Here is a 24,022-nt window from a genome sequence, read left to right on the forward strand (position 1 = left end):
CCCTGTAATTGGATTGCATTCTGTTTCAAAGGTGTGGCCACAAGGTTCATATATTATGGGCCAGATTTACTAACAGCTTGCGCCAGTGCAAACCCTAATTTGAAGTTTAAAAATGAAATGGAAAAATTATTTACCACCCCAAAACAGCATGTCTTAACTCAATTTGCGCTTGAAATGGCTGCGATTTGTTGCTGAAAACAGAGAGTGTGTGTAAAGATCTCATCTCTGTGCTGCTGTTCGCCTCCTAATCTGCAGTGGGCGCTCTCCTCAAGCCTCTACATAATGCTCCCTCCAGGCCTCCAGATGGCACTTTAACCCCCAGCTCGGTGCTCTCCACTCCTGCAGTTGGCGCTCTGTTCACAAGCATACTTACAATGTTGGCAGAAGTCGGCATATCAGTTTTTGGTTTACTTTCAAAATTACATTACCCAAAATGTCAGAATTATCTAGATGTCTGCAAGATCTGCCTAAAATAAACATCAGCGACGTCCATCGTATCATTGATGCCGTAGGCAAATTTTGGAGACATCTAGTAAATCATGCCATTTTGGGCTATGTGAAAGTATGCCAAAAACTGATATGCCGACTTCTGCCAACATTGCAAGTTCGTAAGTATGCTTGTACTCAGAACCCATTGTATCTACATGTATTCCTGCTCAGTACTCTCCTCATTAGCCCTGGTTCCCCTAACCTGTATCTTGCCCTTTATAAATCCCTGCCATTATGTTCAGACTTGAACCTATGTACTCCAGTCACTGGATCTCAAGTTAAGTTTGTGCCCTATTGTACCTGTTTGACCTTTGTGTCTATTAATATTCCTCTGTTTTGGGGACTATCCTAGTTTATATGTACTTTGTAACCTTGGTTTCTCAAGTAAAGATTATTTTATTTTTTGGAAGACTCAAGTCTCCTGGCTCGTTACTCTTCTGCCCTTGAGTTCTGTCGTCTGGGAGTTGGTTCAGTAGAGAACACACCACTCTTAGAACAGCATTGACCCTGGTTCGAGTCGACCCTAAGGTGATCTCATTACAGCGCATGGCAGATGGGAGACATGTTTTTTTCCACTCATATTAATTTTTTGGAATGCCAGAGGAAGACATTATCCGAACATTTCCTTATGCTAATTAGCTTTGATCTTGATAGATTGCTTTGGTCATTATGGAAATGAGATATTGCATCTGCATCCTTTAATTTGAGCATTGTCAGAAGATCACCTGCAGAACTTTCCACTCCCATCAGTGGTTTTATGGATTTGCGCTCTTGCTTTAATTTGCCTTGTTTAGTAAATCTGGTGCTAAATAAGCTAAAGTGAGAACAGTGACCTTGATTATCAAAAGTTCATCCATTCATTCAATCTTAATTAAAATGCTACAGAAACACTGCAAATAAAAATGTATAACATTAAACTGACTTCATATATTTGTGTTTATTTATTTACAATATAAGTACAGTGCATATCAGCTTAGATATTTTCTTGGACAAAGAAAGGTCTTGAAGTCAAAAAAGTAAGGAACCACTCATTTAGAGTTTAAATAACACACAATTTTGTACTGATTTGTATCAAAATGCATGCTTCACATAAAAATACATGCTTCATATGATTGATTATCTCGCCCATAGATTTCTAATGTAAATGCATATTACAATAAAACATTTTTTTTTGTCAAACTCAGGGATTAATTACAATTGAGCTTAAGTTGTATCGAAAAGATTTGTTAACAAGTTTAACTACCACAATAGTTAGTTGAACAATGGTTTAAAACATTGAAAACAATGAGTTGGTAACACTTGGGCTTTGAGTGACATGCTACCCTCATGTCTGTCTTTTCCAATTTTCCTCACTCCTCCGTCTGTCTCTGCGCTCCACTCCTCTCTCTCACCATGTGAAGGCAGGGCGTAGTCAGGTAAGAAGATCAATGAAAGTGTCATTTATTCAGAAAAGTTTCATGTGCTACCTCCCCTCCTGCTCTTTGGATGTTTGCTATACCGAACGGCAACAGCCATCATATTCATAAAACCGCCTGTCCCTAAGTTTTGCTCTTATTTTAAGCTCAAGATGCTTTAAAAGCAGGCAATTTCAGGCTTAAATTACAGCATTATGTTTATGTTAATGTTGGCAGATGATTTGGCACTTGCTTTGAAGTGACTTTATAACTGCTCTCTATTGCTAATTTTTTAACAAGAAATGTTGCTTCTTTGGCTGCTGGGAACTTAACTCATGCTTTGCTCCATGCATTCCCTCTGAAGACGATTCAAGGATTAGTTCACCCAAAAACTGAAATTCTGCCATCTTTCACCCGCATTCTGTTTCAACCTCACTTTTTTCCAATGAACACTAGGAGAAAGTTTAAGTAATGTAGTTGGTCACTTAGGATCCATTATCCCTGTGACCCTACATAGGACAGGGAGTTTTGAAAATGTTTGGATGGATGGATTCACTCTTTTTAATGCAGTGACAATAAATGCAAATAGATAAATGAAAATAGAAAAATAAATAAAATAAATAATGCACTACATTAAAGTTTCTAAAGCCAAACTATATATTATTTACTCTCTTTTGAAAGTGCAGTCCGATTTGTGTTTATTGAAATAACCTAATTTTTTTGGTTTACATGCAAATCAGTAACCTGGCAATGTAAGTAAATATTTTTACAAGACTATTAAAAAAATGAAAAACTGGTTATTCCCCAGGGGATGTTAAATAAAGCATTAAAAACACTGAATATTTCAAAATGTCAGCCTTTCACTCGCTATGGCTGGATGTGCTTAAATCTCCTGTAATGGATGCTGTCTGTCACATATTACACATGTGCACCTCAAAAAGCAGACAGAATGCAGGTTAAGTTGTTTACATGGAGGGGAAAATCAGGGTGTCGATTGGTTTATTTTTAAGCAAAGTATGACCTTATACCGACAAAGGAAAAAGTTTGAACACATTTACATGACACTACAGCTCTTAACCATGCAGAGCTTGATTCTTAATTCTCCCTATGTCCCTGCCCTAACTTTGAGATTGAGCTAAGAAATTTTGCTTGCAGTTCCCAAGTTCTGGCTAATCTAGTGTGGGTGGGTGGGCTTTCTGCATTTCCGCTGCCAAGCTCTGGAATAAACTACCAGAAGATCTCGGTGTTATCTCTTCACTCCAGACCTTTAAAACTGCTGGCTATTCATATGTTCTATACTGTCTGTTATTTACCTTCCTAGCATACTTGGGTATTTGCAAGGCGCTATATAAATAAAACATATTACAAAGTGTACTTATAAAAGTGTATTTAAGAGTATTAAGAAACAGTCATGAAAGCATAACACTTAATTGGCCTATTATTTCATTAATATTATATGATCTGCAAGTACAGTTAAAAAAATTGACTTAAGTAGTAAGTAGTACTGACAAATCGATTAATCGCAATTAATCGCATCCAAAATAAAATGTTGTTTGCATAAAGTGTACTGTGTGTGTGTGTGTATATATATATATATATATATATATAATCAGTGTTGGGTATAGTTACTTTGGAAAGTAGTTAGTTAGGTTACAACGTTACCATCAATTAAAAGTAATCAGTTATGATACAGCGTTACCTATTCATAAAAGTAACGCGTTAGAGTACTCCTGCGTTACCAAAAATTAATTTAAAAATTAAAAATTAAAACCCCACACACACAGGGTCAGGCGCAGGGCACAGACGTATCACAGCCATTGACTTTACGATCACAGAGCTTCGGCTCCGCTGATACATCCGCAGGTGGCACAGTAGACCTAGGCCTACTGTCTGACAAAAAGCAGGCTGCAGTCGGGATTTTCCTTTCCTTAAAATAACGGATTACTTTTTTTTAAAAATAACGAAGTTACTGATTACTTACGCATGAAACTAACGCGTTAAGTTACACATTTCAGGAAAAAAGTAATTAGAGTACTCTAATGCGTTACTTTGTAATACTTTTGGAATATAGCAGTCATGGTTGCTTTTTGTGATTTTGGAGCTTGGCAGCTGATGTCCACCTTCACGTTCATTATATTAAAGAGAGTGGCCAAGACATTCTTCAGAGCTTCACCTTTTGTGTTATAAGGAAGAAAGAAAATCACATGGGTTTGAATTAACATGGCAGTGAGTAAGAACTTTGGGTGAACTATTTCTCTAAGAGTAAAGAAAATGAATTGACTGAGCTAGTTTTAAACAGAGCTGGTGCTCTGTGGGCCATTTTGTGTTTTGACACATGCTGTCAAGTCAACTTGGACAACATATATTCATTTTGGTTGTATTTTGTTGTACAGTGTCCCTGTGATGTGCTTCTTTGTTTTCTGGATCACTCAAGGGAACTGCTCAACTGACACACTTCTAATGTTTTCTCTCTCTATTAATGCTGCTTTTAAAGAGGCTCGAGGTAAGACTAGACCTATCACTCCTCATTGTTCCCAATTTTTTTAATTGTTGTTTTTAATTTGCAGAGTTTTACAAAGGTCTCACCCAAACGTTTACTGTACATCACCAACTATCACCAACTATCACATTTAGAACTGACTCAGAACCTCTATATTTGGTAACATGTTACAGTGAAAACCTGAAGTGAAACCGAATCATCATTCACCAGATGTCTGGTGTCCTTTTCACCTGGTCACTCACTGCCTGACCTCGTTACTGCTGTAAGACTGATTAAGTAGCTCTGTTTTTTGTCTTTGGGCGCAGACCCCCAGTGAGCAGAGCACCACCAATGCCAGAGAAACTGCAGACCAACAACGTGGGCAAGAAAAAGAGACCCATTGAGGTGAGTGACGGGCAAATCAGAATATGTATGTACGCATAATACCTTCTTTCCTTTCATTTTCTGTCCTGTCCTGTTCCTATCCCTCCTTGTGTCCTAACCTGTCCTCATTGGTTACATGATCTTTCTAGCCTCTTTTGATTAAACTGCAGGACGGTTTCTCTGTGCATGTCCTTTCAAATCCTGAGAGCCAGATACTCTGCTGTTGTCATGTATGTAACTTCAGACACCCCTCTTTGACTCTCTCTGCAGGACCTGGTGCTGGAACTGGTGTTTGGTTACAGAGGCAACGACTGCCGTAACAATGTGCATTACCTTAATGAAGGAGCGGACATCATTTACCACACTGCCTCAGTAGGGGTCGTCTTAAACTTAACAACAGGTGGGGAGAAAACCAAAAGGTGCCTGTCATATGCAATGCATGTTTAATACATTTAAATGTGCCAGAGTGGGCGTAAGCAGCAAGCACAGTTTAGATATGGATTTTATTCAATGAGGCATGAGGACATGACAAAAACATTTTTTTTTCTGTTTGTTTTCCTTCAGCCTGTCAGAGTTTCTATTTGGAACACAGTGATGACATTCTGTGCCTGACTATTAATCAGCACCCAAAGTTCCCCAACGTGGTGGCAACTGGCCAAGTAGGTATGTTTGTGAAAACATTCACCCTTTTCTTCTCACCTTGACTGCCCAGGTATTAACTTTGTCCCAGATGTTTCTTCTAAAATTCAACAAATGGTACAATGATACATACAGTTAGAGTTCTAAAATGAACATGGATAGCACAAGTCTTGGAAGAATTTGATGAGAAAAAATATCACAATGAAATATTCTGTGTTTTGGCAAATCTGGACGTCTGAAACTGAAAGGAAACATGTATGAGATGGTTCCCGTGCTTTGCTGTGATTTATTGCCATTTCCACATGTTGCTTGGCATTTGTTCTTAATAAGAAAAAAAAAGCCAAATTTTGTACTTGGACAGTTACTTTTATTTATGCACCGGTGGTTTTAAAAATGATGAAATTGAAAGTATTGTTCCTATTATGTTTAACTGCTGTTTTTGTTCACTTAGGTGATGCCGGTGATATGTCAGGTAAGAGACCGTGTACATTTAAAAACAAAAACAGTTGCAATGAAACATTGTCTCGCACTGACACTTGATTATTGAAGCACTGGCAAACATAAGAATTTTTTTCTTTAGAATACAGCTATATCACTTTACAAATCTAAGCAACAGTTTTTGTATTTGCAGCCACATCTCCTTCTATCCATGTGTGGGAAGCCATGAATAAACAGACCCTCTCTGTGCTGCGCTGCCATCATTCTAGGGGCGTTTGCTCTGTAAGCTTCAGTGCCACCGGCAAACTGCTGCTTTCTGTGGGTCTGGACCCCCAGCACACCCTCACCATCTGGAAGTGGCAGGAAGGTACAAGTCAACAAACAAACACACACAGAGGTCACTCAGCACTCTGCTTTTATGTCAGGTTTGGGATCTGAAATTCTTTTCAAAGGTGCCGAAGTAGCAAGTCGGGCTGGTCACACCCAGAGGATCTTTGTGGCAGAGTTCCGGCCAGATTCGGACACTCAGTTTGTGTCAGTGGGGATAAAACACGTGCGGTTCTGGACGCTGGCCGGCAGGTCCCTGCTCAGTAAGAAAGGAGTGCTCAGCTCCATTGAGGATGCCCATATGCAGACCATGCTCTCAGTGGCATTTGGAGCTGTAAGTGTTCTTCTGTTTCTACATGATGTTCAGCTCGCCTTATAATTGTTGTTAGAGATGGAGAAGTGAAGGCATAGTTCACCCTAAAATAAAAAAAACCACGGTGCTCCAAACCAATACAAACAGAGATTTTGCAGAATGTCAATAACATGAATGCAAATCGGAATGGATTTTGTCAAAGTCTAAAATAAGCTCTATATAAAGAGTACCGTTCAACAATATGGGGTTGGTAAATGTTTTAAAAATGATTTTGAAACATTCTCTTTTGCTCACCAAGGCTGCAGTAGTTTGATCTGCTGTGTAAAGGAAAACTTTATATATACTATATGTATAAATATAAATATATAAATGTAAATCTAATATATAAAAAATATGTGTATGTATATAGAATTATAATATATATTTTTTATTGTTTTTCATTCATTTTTTTTATAAATGTATTGTATCCTTGCTGAACAATAAGAAAAGTATAATTTTTTTTAAACAAACACAAAAAAAGTATGCTCCACAAATTTTGAACGGTTGTGTATACCATATTTCAATTTACACACACACACACACACACACACACACACAAACACAACGAATGAAATCTGAGAGTTGCAAAGTAACGAACAACTAAAAATAGCATAAGGCAAAATGTTTATTTTGAACTATCCCTTGAAATGAATGTGTGAGTAGATATTTATGTATAAATGCAAGCATGCGTGTACATTTGTGCATTTGTTTGTGCACTTGTGTGTCAGAGCTTAAATGGACAAGATATTACCTCAAGAATTAATTCAAAACATTGTATATGATTTTAACAAATTAAATGATTCAGTGTAAAAGTATCACTGAGAGGATGTAAAATGCTGTGCTTTGCCATGTTTGTCTTTCTCTTAGAGGTCACTAGATTAGTGCAGGTTTGTTTTCTTTTCAGAATAACTTGACATTTACAGGTACCATTAGTGGAGATGTGTGTGTGTGGAAGGAACACATTCTAGTGAGAATCGTGGCTAAGGCTCACACTGGACCCGTGTTCACCATGTACACCACATTACGTGACGGCCTCATCGTGACGGGGGGCAAGGAACGACCGTAAGTGGCTTGACCTTTCCAGATAGCTGAAATATTTTGTTGTCTGAATCTGCATGGATGTTCTCAGAAGGTGGTGAAGTAAATGAGAGGATTCGTGTGGGCTGTCCTCTGCAGGTCTAAGGAGGGAGGTGCGCTGAAACTGTGGGATCAGGAGTTGAAGCGATGCAGAGCCTTCAGACTGGAGACGGGTCAGATCATAGACTGTGTGCGCTCCGTCTGCAGGGGCAAGGTACAGCACTGCCACAGAGTGAGAAATACTGGACCTCTGGGAGGACATTAAGAAGTTTAGCATATGTTATTTTTCCTCAAATGAATGAATATTCCTCTATTTTTTTTTTCTTGTGTTTTTAAAAGATTTAGTCCATGGGTTATGCCTTCTGTGGGTTGATGGTGTTTTGTTTTGTCCCCAACAGGCTTTTTAAATATTTTTTGATGATAATGATTTTTTTTATTATTATTTCTCTCTCTCTCTCTCTCTCTCTCTCTCTCTCTCTCTCTCTCTCTCTCTCTCTCTCTGTGTTACACAACAACTCACCCACACTATTTTTTATATATAATAAATAAATAAAAGTTTGCGGTTATTTTTAAAAAAAAGTTTTATACTTGTAATACCTTATAAAACTACAATACTATAATGCTTATTCAGCAAGGACTGTGAGGACTGTATTACAATAAAGGCATATATAATGTTACATAAGAATTATATACATATAAACTTTCTATTTATCAAGGGATCCTAAAAAAAAATATGTATCACATTTCCACAAATGATTAAGAAGCTAAACTGTTTTCAGAATTCATAATGATATAAGAAACCTTTCTTATATATTCCATATTAGAATGATTTCTGAAGGATCATTTGACACTGGAGTAATGGCAATACATTACATTTTAAAATGTATTAAATTAGAAAAATATTGTTATAAATTTCCATAATGTTGCTGTTTTTACTGTAGTTTTGATCAAACAAATGCAGCCCATTGAGTACAAGAAACTTCAAGACTTCTTTCAAAACCTTACCGACAAACTTTTCAATGTTAGTTTAGAAAGACAGACAGACAGACAGATAGATAGATAAATAGATAGATAGATAGATAGATAGACAGACAGACAGACAGACAGACAGACAGACAGACAGATAGATAGATAGATAGATAGATAGATAGATAGATAGATAGATAGATAGATAGATAGATAGATAGATAGATTTGTGGTAAATAAAAGGAAGTCTCCTTTTTCTTGAATGTTTAGGGGAAGATTCTGGTGGGCACTCGGAATGCTGAGATCATTGAGGTCGGTGAGAAGAATGCAGCGTGTAATATTCTGGTGAACGGCCACATGGACGGTCCTATCTGGGGACTGGGAGCTCACCCCAGCCGAGACATCTTCCTGTCTGCTGCTGAGGATGGCACTGTGCGCCTCTGGGATATTTCAGAGAGGGTAAATTATATAATGCCTGTGCACAGTGATTTTTATTTCTGAGATACCAAATGATTCAAACGCTCTCTTGTATGGGAAAACAGAAGATGCTGAATAAAGTAAACCTGGGTCATCCTGCACGTGCGGTCAGCTATAGCCCAGAGGGCGACATGGTGGCCATCGGCATGAAGAATGGAGAGTTCATCATCCTCCTTGTTACCTCACTCAAGATCTGGGGGAAGAAGAGAGATCGGCGCTCTGCCATACAAGATATCAGGTGAGACTGACGCTAATTAATTTGATAAACACATTGATAATAATTCAGCATATGCACTAAAATGATTTTATTTTATTTTAGAGGGTACAGTCGTGTTTCCAAAAAAAAATAAAAATAAAGGCAATTTAAATAAAATTACGTTTCATTAGAGTTGTTTCTAGGTGAATGCTATTTAATTCAGACTTGAACATGGTCTGTTGCAACAGCTACAGTCTCTTTTCCTCAGGTTCAGCCCAGACTCGCTCTACCTGGCTGTGGGTTCCAGTGAGAATGCAGTAGATTTTTACGACCTGACATTAGGACCGCAGCTCAACCGCATCAACTGCTGCAGGGACATCCCTAGCTTTGTCATGCAGATGGATTTTTCTGCGGACAGCTGCTATGTGCAGGTACAGCATGTTGGGCTGTGTTTGTGTGGGTTCACTTGTTTGTATGAGAGAATGATGACTGCCTGAACTGAACTTATGAAAAGAAGAGCACTTACAGCAATTATATACTTTGAATTTAGAATCAAATTCAAATGTACATTTATTTTAAATTGTCACGAACGTACACACAAACAGAGAGATCCAATTTGCAGTGTTTTATTAGCAGAATCCAAATAATCGTAATCAAGCCAGGCAAGAGGTCAATATCCACAAAAGCAGTCCAGAACAAGAACCATGACAGGGAACACGAAAAGCAGGGTGACATAAACCAAGTACTCCATCAAACTGATAGAAACAAACAGGGTATATATGGACAGGTGAAAACGATGAAAGTGGGAACAGCTGAGAGCAATTAACAGTGATGAATCGGACAGAGGCTTGTGGGAAATGTAGTACCTGCAGTGGGGTGACTATATGGGGAAGTGAGACCACTAGTGGACACGCAGGGATACACAGACCAGACACTGTGATATAAATGCAATAAATTGAGGACTTTTTGAACCAATGTAAGTAGGACTTAAGTATATAATTTCATAATTCTGTTATCTTTGAAATATAGTTAAAATATACTGCTGATTGTACTGAAAGGTGTTTGTGGGAAGTCGTGGCCTAGTGGTTAGAGAGTTTGACTCCTAACCCTAGGGTTGTGGGTTTGAATCTCGGGCCAGCAATACCACGACTTAGGTGCCCTTGAGCAAGGCATTGAACCCCCAATGTGTGTGTGTACACGTACGTACTTTGGATGGGTTAAATGCAGAGCACGAATTCTGAGTATGGGTCGCCATAATTGGCTGAATGTCACGTCATTTTTTTCACTTTAAAGCAATATTCCCCAAGAAACCATGGTTTACAGTGAATTAAGAACAGCTAAGGGGCATTATTAGATTAATTTGAACACCTGAAAAGAAAGCCTTGTACACTTAACTGTAATGAATATTACAGATACTTGCATGTCATGTGACTGTGATTAATCAGTATCAGAGTATTCATAAGTTATTGAAATATTAACTTAAAAAGTCTTAAAAAAGGCTGTATACTTGAAGTAAATATTTGACTTCAAATGGGTTCGGCTGACAAAAAATGTTTAGGTATCCTTGCCTTAAGATATCCTTCACTCAAAGTATTTTATTAAAAGGAGAAACATATGAGGTTCTTCTTCCACCATTTAAAGGGTTAGTTCACCGAAAAATGAAAATTATATCATTAATAACTCACCCTCATGTTGTTTCAAACCCGTGAGACCTCCATTTATCTTCAGAACACAACTTAAGATATTTTAGATTTAGTCCGAGAGCTCTCAGTCCCTCCATTGAAGCTGTGTGTACGGTCTACTGTCCATGTCCAGAAAGGTAATAAAAACATCTTCAAAGTAGTCCATGTGACATCAGAGGGTCAGTTAGAATTTTTTGAAGCATTGAAAATACATTTTGGTCCAAAAATAGCAAAAACTACGACTTTATTCAGCATTGTCTTCTCTTCCGTGTCTGTTGTGAGAGAGTTCAAAACAAAGTAGTTTGTCAAATCCGGTTCGCGAACGAATCACTCGATGTAACCGGATCTTCTTGAACCAGTTCACCAAATCGAACTGAATCGTTTGAAACTGTTCGCGTCTCCAATACGCATTAATCCACAAATGACTTAAGCTGTTAACTTTTTTTATGTGGCTGACACTCCCTCAGAGTTCAAACAAACCAATATCCCGGAGTAATTCATTTACTCAAACAGTACACTGACTGAACTGCTGTGAAGAGAGAACTGAAGATGAACACAGAGCCGAGACAGATAATCGATTAATGCGTATTGGAGACGAGAACTGTTTAAAACGATTCAGTTTGATTTGGTGAACTGGTTCAAGAAGATCCGGTTACATCGAATGATTCGTTCGCGAACCGGATATCACAAACTTCTTTGTTTTGAACTCTCTCACACAACAGACACGGAAGAGAAGACAATGCTGAATAAAGTCGTAGTTTTTGCTATTTTTGGACCAAAATGTATTTTCGATGCTTCACCAAATTCTAACTGACCCTCTGATGTCACATGGACTACTTTGATGATGTTTTTCTTGCCTTTCTGGACATGGACAGTATACCGTACACACAGCTTCAATGGAGGGACTGAGAGCTCTCGGACTAAATCTAAAACATCTTAAACTGTGTTCTGAAGATAAACGAAGATGAGGTCTTATTGGTTTGGAACGACACGAGGGCAGTGTTGGGGAGTAACTAGTTACATGTAACGGCGTTACGTAATTTAATTACAAAATAAATGTAACAGTAATCAGTTACAGTTACTAAGAAAAAATGAGTAATTAAATTACAGTTACTTATGAAAATTGTAACGATTACAAAGAGGATTACATTTGAATATTTACAAACATCCACATACAGCTTATTTCTTTCCCAAATTGCACTAAGACATATGGCCCATAATCTCCGAGACGCGGAAAACACATTCGTTGAATCGAGTCATAAAAATGGAATTCAGCCTATAACGCGGACGAAATATGCCACATTTTGGACGAATAAATCAAAAGTAGGTCAGTACACTTGAATCAAAACCCGATATGGACTGATGTCTGTGAATATTAAGCCGCAAAAAGACTGAATATGAATCCTGCACGTTCTGCGTGTCTGTGGAAATCAGACTATTCCCGGTGGCCTGGCAGACGATTTGGACTTCTACTTTAATATTGTTATTGTATAATTGCAGGCCGAATATACTAAAGCGATTATTTCCGAATCCGCCATTCGATAATTAAATCTAAATCATGAATCAGTTAGTCGTGACTGGCAATGGTTGGGCTCGCGCGGCTCTCTGCGCCTCCGCCGAACGGTTTGGATCAGACTCCGAGTAGTCAATGCGAGAGAGAGAGACCGGAGTGAACTGTGTAAGCGCACAGCTGGAGCAGAGAAGCGACACTTCTGTTCAGGGTTTCAGGTGCAGGTCAGTTTCATCTGTAAATATGCTAATGTAGTTTTGTCTTTGTTTACTTAGTCAAGCAGCAGCAGCACATTGCTCGCAATCACTCAAAATACTGTATAAACGACCTCATTATTATCTATTGTAATGTTACAGTAGTAAGTTAGCAGACAAATCATCATATTTTATCATAGGTTTAGGGGCAGCTAGTGGATACAAAATCACAACCCTTAGGATAATTAATATAGCCTATGGTATGGCACTAACCGTGGTTTAACTATGGAATTTGTAGTAAAAATAAATACAAGTGGTAATTCATTTGCCAAAAAAACAAAATTGCACTTACAAAACATGGTAAAAATCAAATAAAAATCTTCAGTATTAAAGTCATGAGAGAGATGGATGGATAATGGAAGTGAAGGTGCAGTTCAGGAGAGAACTCAAATCTTTTTTCAGGTCCAAAAAAAAAAATAGGGCTGTCCATGTTTCAGAATGGGTTGTGGGTGTATGAGTGTGAGATTTCCCAGCCTATTTTTTTCCCCCAGTCCGCCCCTCATGGAAATTAATCTCTAGAACAGTCACTTCATGAGCATTTTTTACTTATTTTGAGAAACTATCATCATATCATATACAAAGAGACAGCAGTGTTTCAAAAAGACACCAATGTTTCAGGAGTTTAGTACACAAAATAGGACACATGCTTTTTAGATAACCATATTTGAGTTGATGTATATGCTTTTATTTTTTTATTAACTATTTTTCCCCAAACCATTGTTAGATGCAGTTAGATGCCTGTAGTTATGCAAAGATTTGGTTTCAAAAACAGTATCTATAAACTGTTTCTTTTGATTTTAAATCTGCTTTGAACTTCAGATCAATCTCTAAGTAAAAGGCAGTACTAAAGTCTGATTGTGTGGTGGATGTGTTCAAATGTGATCATCTTAATTCAGGTGATGAAGGATGGTGAAAGTCTGACGGTATTGAGCACTACTGTAAGGTTAAACCTGCATGGTGTAAAATGGTTGAAGATGATTAACAGTTGCAAATTAACATTCATTAGAAATTTATAAAAGTAATCAAAATGTACTCAAAAGTAATTAGTTACATTACTTTATTAAAGTAATTAAAAAAGTTACACTACTATTACATTTTAAATAGGGTAACTTGTAATCTGTAACCTATTACATTTCCAAAGTAACCTTCCCAACACTGCATGAGGGTGAGTTATTAATGACATCATTTTCATTTTTCGATGAACTAACCCTTTAAGCTCAAAGTGGTTTTAAAATGACTTTCTGTGCTGTTTCTGTGCCAGACATCTTTCGATCAGCTCTGTCTCTGTCTGCGTGTTTTGCAGTTGTCTACTGGTGCTTATAAACGTGTAGTCTGTGAGGTGCCTTCTGGGAAGCAGGTCACTGAGCAAGCGGTGATAGACAGAATAACCTGGGCCACATGGACAAGGTAACGGCCTGCAGCACATTTTTGTGTATATGTGTATTCTCATTCAGACCAAATTGAAATGGCAAAGTACCTATTTTCAACTAACTCTGGTCCTCAGAGGAATCAAATCCTGTCTGTGATTTCAGCATGTTGTTTTTTCACAGCACTTGTCCTGATGTATTTTTTAACTCTTGTTTTGCTGCCTGGTGTACTTTTATTATAGACCTTCTGGGTAACAGTTGGTGGTTCCAGCACTGCTGGTATCCCAAAGAATAAAAATTAAATCAATAAAGCGACGGTTCACAATGACTACTGTTGTACTGCAGTGTTGAATTGTTTGGGTGTCTCTGTAGTGTCCTCGGGGATGAGGTGGTGGGGATCTGGTCCAGGAACACAGATAAGGCAGATGTAACCTGCGCGTGTGTGTCTCACTCCGGCCTCAACATCGTCACAGGCGATGACTTTGGAATGGTAAAGCTGTTCGACTTTCCATGTCCAGAGAAGTTTGTAAGTATACCCCATTTTTCCTGAAATAAAGTGTTGTAAAAGTGTGAAAAATACACTTTTTTTTGTGATGCATGGTGATTTAAGAATAGAAAATGAAGATTCTTTCTGAACAGGTCCAAGCTTTGTGTAATGATGTCTAGTGTAATCAATTGTGTAATAGGTCTGTAGTGTACCGCTAGACTGCCATACATCACGGTTAAAGGGACAACCAAACACTATTGCTTTAACCAATATACTAATTGCATTTAATGTAAATTTAAACAAAGAGATTTCCATTTAATTGTCAATAACATGCAGTCTGTAAACATTACATTCAGTTCACATTTAAATACATATACGGTAAGTATATTATTTTAAAGTATATTATTTCTGTAATAAGTAATCTTTTTTTAAAAGTATGTTAAAGTGTACTTCTTTTTCAAAGGGTCAATAATGCTGTTCCTACAGATAAATAGAAACCACAGACTAATTTCCGCTGTCTCTGCATATTGTATTTTACTGAATGCTGAGGAAATGCCGCAGCATGTGACAGGACACCACAGATCTGGCCAACACAGATCAAAACATTCTCAAACGTTCAGCTGTTTAATTGGATTTTAAAATGTTTATTTCCATTATACGAGTGCTCTGACCTGCTCTGCACACACTTCTGCTTCTTCAAGGATAAAACAGCAAATCGTCTGACTAAAATCTGTTTCCTCAGGCCAAACACAAGCGTTTTCTGGGCCACTCTGCCCACCTGACCAACATCCGCTTCACCAGTGGGGACCGCTTTGTCGTCAGCGCCGGAGGCGATGATAGAAGGTGCTTGTTCTGGTGACATTCTGTTCCTCACAGGCCCCATATTGCTGTATTTTCTTTATTTCTCTTCCTTTTTTGAATCAGCATATTGAGATAGTTTCCGTGGTTGGCTTCACTGTGTGTCCAGTTATCAGTTTAGTTAGTACACAAAAACTATTTATAATATCGACAGGATATCGAAATAATGAGTAACAATTGATCTCTTTGTATTATTAATGATATTTCATTATGTTTTGTGTGTGTGTGTGTGTGTATATATGTATGTACTGTATGTATACACACACATAGTATAATAAACATAATGAAGTTAATAAAGTAAAAAATAGTAACACTGTGAAGTATTATAACAACTTCAACTTTTCTATGTGAATATATTTTAACATGTAATTTATTCCCGTGATGGCAAACTGATTTTTTTTTTTAGCACATGATGCTTCAGAAATTATTCTAATCTGCTGATTTAGTGCCCCAGAAACATTTCTTATTATCAGTGTTGAAAACAGATCCCTTTAATGCATCATCGCGGAATAAAAGTATTAATATCTTAAAATCAAAAATTACTTTTGAATGGAAGTGTATAAACAGAATGACCCATAACTGAGGTAAAATTAGGAGCCAAAAAAAAAAAAAAAATTACATATTGCCAAGTGACATTTGAATGAATGAAAAAAATAGACACCAATCTATAACTAAAGAGACATGACACTACAGTACAGTAGGAAATCCATTGGGTATCAGTTAATTGTACACTGCAGAATGCTTAAATGCTTCTACAATGATGTTGTTACACTTTCTCTGTGTGTGTTTCAGTCTGTTTGTATGGCGGTGTGTTCACGCTCCTCACTGAGGGCATGCAGTCTCCTCTCTTCTGCCTCCAAACCATCACAAGCCCAGCTGACAGCACGAGTGAAGCTACTGGTGAGATGAGGAACATCACCAGTCTGCTCCGGGACCAGATCCATGCATCTTGACCCATTCCTGAACTCAGCTGTTTTTGAATGATTGTTTGGCCAAAGTGTCACATGACCCAACACACAGTAAAAGATCTGTCAGATTTGTGTGTGTTTACCCCACCATGAAAAAAAAAGGACAATTCTGAGCTACAAGTTGCGGAACGTAATTTATTTTGCAGTCCATCAAGATTTTCTTCCAAATGAAAAAGAACTTGTAGCAAGCTAAGTACGATTAGCCTTAAACTACCCATATTTTTGTTAAGGTGTGTTTTTTTTCTGTTGGGGATACTGGTTTTCTGTTATGATATTGTAGTTATGTTGGTTTGATTTGGTGGTTCTTCTTGAGGTTTCTTAGATCTCCCGTGGCCTTCTCCCTGAATGTAACACTGCCGTTATATTCTAGGATGTCAGCATGCCAAAGCATTCTATGCACTGTATACTTGACCTGCTCACTGTGGTAGTCCAGTCTGTTAGTGTCGGTCTTGAACGTGATCTCCCTAAACAGTAGATGACACTCCTAACCTCATATGTAGCAATTTTAGCTCGATTAGTGAACTTGAGATGTCTGTTTGTGCGTCTGTGTGAGTAGGTATGAACTTAATGCTTGGTGTTTCATGTCTGAGATTCAAGTTTAAAAGAAAAAAATGGAAATGCAATTACAATCCCTCAAAAAATGAAATTTGTTTGTTTCAATGGTGTCTTATCAGAAATCACTGTTCATCTTGCTGCTGAAGTCTTTATAACATCACATATGTTTTTTTTTATTGTTTTATTTTCCTTTGATCGCCGAGGTTCAGAGTGAACTGAAGCTATCAAATGCAACATTTTCTCTCCTTCACTATCATTCTGATCAAAAGAGATGTACTTAATGCACATTTTGATTTTCTTATCGATGTAAATATCATTTGTAAAGACATTCTTTTGTATATTTTTGTGAAATGTTTCTTAAAAGCCAAGTTTAATAAAAAAAAAAGATGTACATATGTATGCCACGTTCATGTAAAAACACAGTCAGTTATCAAATATATTCAGTTTCTCCTGCTAAAAAAAAGAAACTTAACAGGAAATGGCAAATCATATTATATTATAACTTTATTAGAAATATATTTACAATCTTCCTTATATACACACACAACACACCAACAACTGTAGAGTCTGATTTGATTTTTTTCTTCTATTACATCCTCTGTGGTCATTTTAATATTTAGCATATCAGAACCCCTCGGCTCACATAAGCTTATCATCATGCTTCTGGCTGATCTTCAATAAGCACATAACTATGCACACAAGAACGACTTCATAAACTATAACGCTGTGAAGAAGAGAGGATGGGCGTCAGATTTTGACGGAGAAGGACGAGCCGCATGAGCAGCCGTGTTCAGCCTGTGGGTTCTTCAACACCTGGAAGGAAGCACGGATGAGCTCCTGACTGAAGTCAATGGTGGATCCTTTGACGAACTCCAGACTGTCCTGGTCAACTATTATCCCCACACCATTCTTTTCAATCACTCTGCAAAGAAAGAGCCCAAAATAAATGCAAGAGATCAATAAAAGTAGTCATATGGTCCTTCCAAAACACAGCCTCGTGAAGCTTCATAGCTTTGCATAGCATTTGTTTCGAACCAGTGCTTTGTATCATGTATTAAACTTTCGAAGGCACATGATTTCAGTAAATGAGGCTTTGTTACATCACAACCGTTTTCAAATGTTTCAAATGCCGATGGTTTACAGTTAGGATGCCATGAATCATTGAGAGTGGCCCAGATTTGTAGACATTTTTAATGAGATGTTTGTGTAAATAAGAGGAAGAGTAGTAGTTAATATTCTATGATTGGCCTGTTTAGAAAAACAAACAAAACCCTGCAAATGAATCGAGGAACACATATTATACAGGCACTTCATATTAGTTATCTGATGATTTGTTAATTGCATTTCAGATACTTCCAATAAAACATCCGCAATGTGAATCATTTTGCGAAGAATTTGATTTAACTGACTCGAAGCTGTAAAAAGGTTTGTTTCTCCCATCACTAACAAACATTAAGACTTTTGATTCGGGAACAAAGGCACAAACTTTGTGTTCTTTGGGGAGAAAGAACTAGTAGAAATTTACATTACATAGCATGAACAGTAAAGAGTTTAGAGTAAAATTCTGCACCCTCATCTTTAAAATTGTGATCTTATGGAAGCCCGTTTCTGCCACTAAATAAAAAATAAAACAAGGTAAATGTGATATTTTATTTCACAATTCCGACTTCGCAACTGCGAGTTATGAAGTCAGAATTGCTTTTCGGTTTTATATCTTGCAATTCTGACTTTATTAATCGCAAATTTTGACTTTATAACTTGCAATTGCGAGTTTTCAGGTGCTGGTCATATAATTAGAATATCATCAAAAAGTTGATTTATTTCACTAATATAACATAAATCAACTTTTTGATGAAATTCTAATTATATGACCAGCACCTGCATATCACGCAATTTCTGACTTTATAACACGCTCTTCTGAGAAATACATTTCCTAAAAATATTCAGATATATAAAGTCGCAATTTTTACTTTTCGGTTTTATATCTTGCAATTTGGACTTTATTACTCGCAAATTTTGACTTTATAACTCGCAATTGTGAGAAAAAAAGAAAGTCAGACTTGCGACTTTAGATCGGAACTGTATTTCTCAGAATAGTGTGTTATAAAGTCAGAATTGCAAGATTCTGAGAAAAAAAAAAGTCAGAATTGTGAGATTAAAGAGTCACAATTACCTTGTTTTATTTTTTATTCAGTGGCGGAAACGGGCTTCCACAGTGATCTCAGCTCCTTACATTTATTTAACAATCAAATATTTAGTAACACAATTCAGACTCTTTCTACACTGTTAAAGTTTCTGCATACAAAATAAAAAATGGTCCTTTTTTATAATACTATTTTTTTTGTGAAAAATACCATTCTTCTAAATTAAATAAAACTAAACATATTTTTTCTCAATAGCTATTTATTATTAAAACTGATAAACAATAATTAAATCCAAGATTAGCTCATGTTTATTGCTATAAAATATGAAAATCATTTATTTAAACTGTATTTGGAACCACGTCTTAAAGTTTGGTAAATTGGCTGCAAAAATTAAATAAATGCAAAATATTAAAAGGATATTGATCTCCTGATGTTGATGAAAAACATTTTCTGAAGTATTGCTGAGTGACTCTTTGTGAAATAAAAAGGATCATAAAATTGGACTTTTCTTTTTGCAATTACCTGTCATCTTCATTTTTAACACTGTCCACTGAGAATTTATACTGGAATCCCGAACATCCGCCTCCCTCCACTGCTATCCTCAGATACTCTCCCTTCGCCATAATCTCAGCGAGCCTCTGGAGGAAAAAATATATCTTGGTTTATTAATTCTTTCCAAAAATGTGATCACTGAAGTATCTATGATGAGTACAAACCTTGACACAGGCTTCACTGAGCTGGATGCTCTCGTCAGGACTGCTGGATGGGGTCTGATACTCCTCTTTGGTAGAGGAGGCACTGCTGAGAGGAGCTGAACATGCTCTCACGGTCTCAACTCTGGCCAACAACAAACACACACGTCACAGTCAATGGCTGTTCACACAATGTCCTTCATCACAATAACGCATGCCTAAGGAGTTTTGATACGCACATCATAACTACAGGATTAAGTTACATTACATAAGAAAGAAAACAAAAGAGTAATTTTACCATCACGTAATCAAATATTAGAATTCAAATGTGGCAATAAGTAGTCATGCATAAGCGCCAGTTTGTCTTATGAAATCATGTCATCTGTGCTGTTAGCTCACTATCGCAACTGTGCTCAAGCTAACTAGCTAGCTATGCTACTAGCATGAGCTATTATCTGAAGATAAAGTACCAAACAAAGTCGTATTATATAAGATAATACATCCTGAATGCATCGCTGTCAGTCAGCTAATTCGTGCATACTTGAGAAGGTGAAATGACGCTGTTTTAGTGGCGCTTGTGAGCAGTCTCCTGGCGAATGACATCTTCGATAAACTCGGAAAAGTACCGCGCACGCGCGAGACGAGCTATCACGAGTTAGCGAGAGAAGGGTTGCCAGATTCAGTGTTTTAACCCTTTGATTTAAAACAAATATTTATGTTAATTTTTTTTTTAAGTTTAATGTTCGTTTTTTTTCTAGCTAAACTACTTGCTTTAATGCAGATATAAAGTTAACTAAAAGATTTCAATCAAGATTTTTCAGTTTTATGTCATGTCTTTGAATTATTAATTAAATCTATTACTAAGCAAATTTAATGTGTCTAATATTTTTTCAGAGTCTGCAGTGGTGAACTCTTATTTAGATAACAAAATTAAAAATAAGCCGATAACTGTAACATTAATTATGATTCAAATTCACATTTTGCCCAATCAAGCCTTACAGATGCCAGATTTTTGTATCTATTATTTTGTTTATCCAGAGACATAAACTGTTAACATTTAAACACAGTCAGGGTCATTATTCAGTTAAAGTGGCAAATGAGAGGCAGAGTTTGTTCTTTTTTAATTAAAACGATTCAATTTAATTGTACATAAAATCTGTATCCACACGAAAAGTGTTATATTGTTGCAGGATCTCTCTTTGAGGTATGGAAACGAGTTTGTTATACATTAAATCTCTCAAACTCAATTAAATATGTATTTTAAAACAAATTTGAAATGGTTTTACATTGTTTTCACCATATATAATACAAATGTGCAGACATTTTATGATCTATAATCTTTAAAGTTTATTTCAACTGCTGAAATTGAGAAACACACACGCATACACACACGTTTTATTTCTCTTTTCAATAACACGAGAAAGTATAATAGCCTCACAAAGGGATTTTGAGGCATCTGGCAACACAATGTCCTCATTGTTTCAGACCATATCCATGAGTCATTGCTATTGGTTTAAGAGTCGCCGAAACTGCGCTTACGTCATTCAGACGCCCATCCAGACAGCACTGGACTGGAGCACAGTCATTCAGATCTTGTGACGAGGAAGTAAGGTGTGAAAACAAGGGCTGGTATGTAAGCTAATTTTAATTATAGTAGTTATATTTTTTACTTTTTCATTGAGCTGAAAGACCGTTCGCGTTATGCTATTCCCTGTGTTTTGTGTGCACTAATTATTAACGTTCACATCTTCATAAGGAAGTGTACAGAAACTACGCATAGATTCACTCTCAAGTGAAATGTGATGTAAAACCAGTGTTTGTACTCTGTTGGGTCTCTCTAGGATTCATTTGAACCATGGACTACCGTGTGCTCGGCGTAGTTTTACTGTCTTTTCTCTCCTGCACTAATGCTGAGCAGGTGAAGTTCGCGGACTGTGGTAAGTACTTTGTTTATGAAGTTCATAATGTATATTTTTGTCTTTTAAAATCTTAATTTTCCTTGTTTTATTTTTTTTCTTCCCCTTACAGGCTCAGAACATGGTAAAGTTGCTGAGGTCGACATCCAGCCCTGCCCATCTCAGCCATGCCAGCTTCACAAGGGACAGTCCTATTCAGTCAATGTAACCTTCACCAGCAGTGAGTTGCTTTTCAACAGCTCAAATAAACCAGATCTAAATGAAGGAAATCTTACAGCATGTTTCTATCTCCCCTAGACGTTGAGAGTCAGACCAGTTCTGCTGTGGTTCACGGAGTGGTCGCTGGCCTCCCCGTCCCCTTCCCTATTCCTCAACCAGATGGGTGCAAGTCTGGAATCCAGTGTCCTATTGAACCGCAAAAAACATATAGCTACATCAACCAGCTGCCCGTTAAGGACGAGTATCCAGCAGTAAGTGTAAATTTCCTAATCTACCGCTAATTCTGTGCAATGCTATAATATTGCATGCATTCACTTCCTCATTGTTGGTTTGTTTATTAGATAAAACTGGTGGTGGAATGGGAATTAAGAGATGACTCCAGCAAAGATTTGTTTTGCATCAAGTTCCCTGTTCAGATTGTGAACTGAGAAGGCCAACACTGAAGCCAAAAATGCTTACAAAGGGATACAATTAAGAACCGAGGCATCTGAATGTGTGCCTTTTCTATGGACCTTTTACATTTAATATTAGTAGAAGCAGATTTTATGATTTATTCTAATACTTTTTCTAACCGTGACAGATTTGTCGTTTTAATGTATTGTCTTTAACTATGCACACAGTGCCACTCAACAGAAATTGCCTAATCCTAGTTTGTTTCTAAAGTTATGTTAATGATTCACCAGAACGAGACGCTGACAAACAGCAGTGCTCACTGATGGTGATTAAATCAAGTGTGCATTAGCTCCAGTGTGGCTAGACAGTGTTCGGATGCGTTTAATCAAAGTTTATTTTAAACAACTGGTTGTGAAATTTTCACTTACATTTTAAATCGGCATATTTAATAAAGACTGCATCTTAATATGAGATTATTTTCTTAAAACATTGGCAATGTGTCTGATTGAAATAAACTTTTTTTTATTGTAAACTGATTTTTGTTTTTCTTCTGTTTATGGATTCCTGCAGGGAATATATATATATATATATATACACACACACACACACATATATATATACACACACACACACACACACACACACACACGTTGAAACATTTGGGATCAGTAAGATTTTTACTGTTTAAAAAAAAAAGTTTATTAAGGCTGCATTTAATTGATCAAAGTCACAGAAAAAACTAATATTGTGAAATATTATTGTAATTTAAATTAACAGCATTTAAATGTATTTTCAGCATTATTGCTCTAGTCTTCAGTGTTATATTCTGGTTTATCAATGTTTTTTGTGGGTGGGGACCTGTGGTTTTTCAGGAATCTTTGATGAGTAAAAAAGTTCAAAAGAACAGAATATTTCCAAAATATTTTCTATTAATATTACACTGTAGTTTAAAAATCTGGGATACTTTTTTTTTTTTTTTTTTAAGGAAATGAAGACTTTTTGATAATAAAGACGTGCATTGTTAGAAAATAAGCAGACTGTCCAATACTTCTTGCTTCAGTTTCAGATCTGTTTTCTTTATGAGAGGTCACCTGTCATGTGTTTGAGGGCGGGTGGTTACTAGGGCAGATGTGTTTTACTATGCAACACATGCATTTATTATGATGAAGCAGAAATTGCGGTTGTTTTTCATGTTTTAATATCAAACATTAGCATTATTTTGGTTTATATCATCTTTGACTCATTGCAATTATTTTTACTGTAAACTAGCTATAAGAACACATGGATTCTAAAGCTTGTGCAAAATAAGACTATTGGCTACAAACCAGAATCATCAAACCAAAGTAGCATTTGAATGTGTGCTTTTTATTACAATGAAACAAAAGCAAGCAGCATTCCTTCAGGTACAGAAGATATTTGTGCCATGTATATCATCAAAACACTTTTTCATCTTGGTTATCTCTGCAAACATGCTGTCAATTATTAGCAGGTTTGTCTGGGACAGATACAGAGAGTATTGGGTTTCACAGGTATTTGCTAAAACCAGATGAAGAATTCGGTCCATTGTCCCTATTATCACAAAACGGCATAGCATTATCAGCAGCCTTATCCCAAACCAGCTGAAAACACGCATCAATTTCACAGGCATGCTAAAGAGGTCCAAATAAACACCCAACATGAGGCAGAAAGCCATCGTACAACAACTTCCTGTTTTAATGCATTTCTTTAAACGAATCTCTTCCTTCTGCTCAACACTGAA

General features: G+C 36.9%; 3 protein-coding genes across 4 annotated transcripts in view; 2 read left to right on the forward strand and 1 right to left on the reverse strand.

Annotated features, from left to right (window-relative positions):
* The window catches only part of LOC132111783 (echinoderm microtubule-associated protein-like 5), a 112,713-nt gene extending 95,413 nt beyond the window's left edge, over positions 1 to 17,300 (forward strand). Inside the window, exons 28-42 of one of the 2 annotated variants that reach the window (XM_059519376.1) lie at positions 4,689 to 4,767; positions 5,017 to 5,146; positions 5,311 to 5,409; positions 5,837 to 5,857; positions 6,017 to 6,190; positions 6,276 to 6,484; positions 7,407 to 7,564; positions 7,679 to 7,793; positions 8,816 to 9,004; positions 9,088 to 9,260; positions 9,487 to 9,649; positions 13,968 to 14,071; positions 14,404 to 14,557; positions 15,261 to 15,361; positions 16,169 to 17,300. In XM_059519376.1, the coding sequence (XP_059375359.1) occupies positions 4,689 to 4,767; positions 5,017 to 5,146; positions 5,311 to 5,409; positions 5,837 to 5,857; positions 6,017 to 6,190; positions 6,276 to 6,484; positions 7,407 to 7,564; positions 7,679 to 7,793; positions 8,816 to 9,004; positions 9,088 to 9,260; positions 9,487 to 9,649; positions 13,968 to 14,071; positions 14,404 to 14,557; positions 15,261 to 15,361; positions 16,169 to 16,205 (1,906 nt within the window). In that variant the 3' untranslated portion in view covers positions 16,206 to 17,300. Of the gene's footprint in view, positions 1 to 1,889; positions 3,156 to 4,688; positions 4,768 to 5,016; positions 5,147 to 5,310; positions 5,410 to 5,836; positions 5,858 to 6,016; positions 6,191 to 6,275; positions 6,485 to 7,406; positions 7,565 to 7,678; positions 7,794 to 8,815; positions 9,005 to 9,087; positions 9,261 to 9,486; positions 9,650 to 13,967; positions 14,072 to 14,403; positions 14,558 to 15,260; positions 15,362 to 16,168 lie in introns of those variants that run through there. The other variant, XM_059519377.1, reaches the window with a different exon arrangement.
* An 85-nt stretch (positions 17,301 to 17,385) lies between these two features.
* On the reverse strand, positions 17,386 to 20,413 carry isca2 (iron-sulfur cluster assembly 2). Its single transcript, XM_059519378.1, has 4 exons — positions 20,277 to 20,413; positions 19,760 to 19,880; positions 19,566 to 19,681; positions 17,386 to 17,821 (listed from the first exon to the last, which is right to left on the reverse strand). The coding sequence occupies exons 1-4, from the start codon at positions 20,336 to 20,338 to the stop codon at positions 17,647 to 17,649; spliced, it is 474 nt and encodes a 157-aa protein (XP_059375361.1). The 5' UTR covers positions 20,339 to 20,413; the 3' UTR covers positions 17,386 to 17,646.
* Positions 20,414 to 21,249: 836 nt separating this feature from the next.
* npc2.1 (NPC intracellular cholesterol transporter 2, tandem duplicate 1) lies at positions 21,250 to 22,795 on the forward strand. The gene is made up of 5 exons (XM_059519707.1): positions 21,250 to 21,364; positions 21,577 to 21,672; positions 21,764 to 21,871; positions 21,949 to 22,121; positions 22,212 to 22,795. Exons 2-5 carry the CDS (start codon positions 21,591 to 21,593, stop codon positions 22,296 to 22,298), a joined length of 450 nt encoding a protein of 149 aa, XP_059375690.1. The 5' UTR covers positions 21,250 to 21,364; positions 21,577 to 21,590; the 3' UTR covers positions 22,299 to 22,795.
* The last annotated feature ends 1,227 nt before the right edge of the window (positions 22,796 to 24,022 follow it).

Source organism: Carassius carassius, chromosome 31 (assembly GCF_963082965.1).
Source record: "Carassius carassius chromosome 31, fCarCar2.1, whole genome shotgun sequence".
Classification (NCBI taxonomy): Eukaryota; Metazoa; Chordata; class Actinopteri; order Cypriniformes; family Cyprinidae; genus Carassius; species Carassius carassius.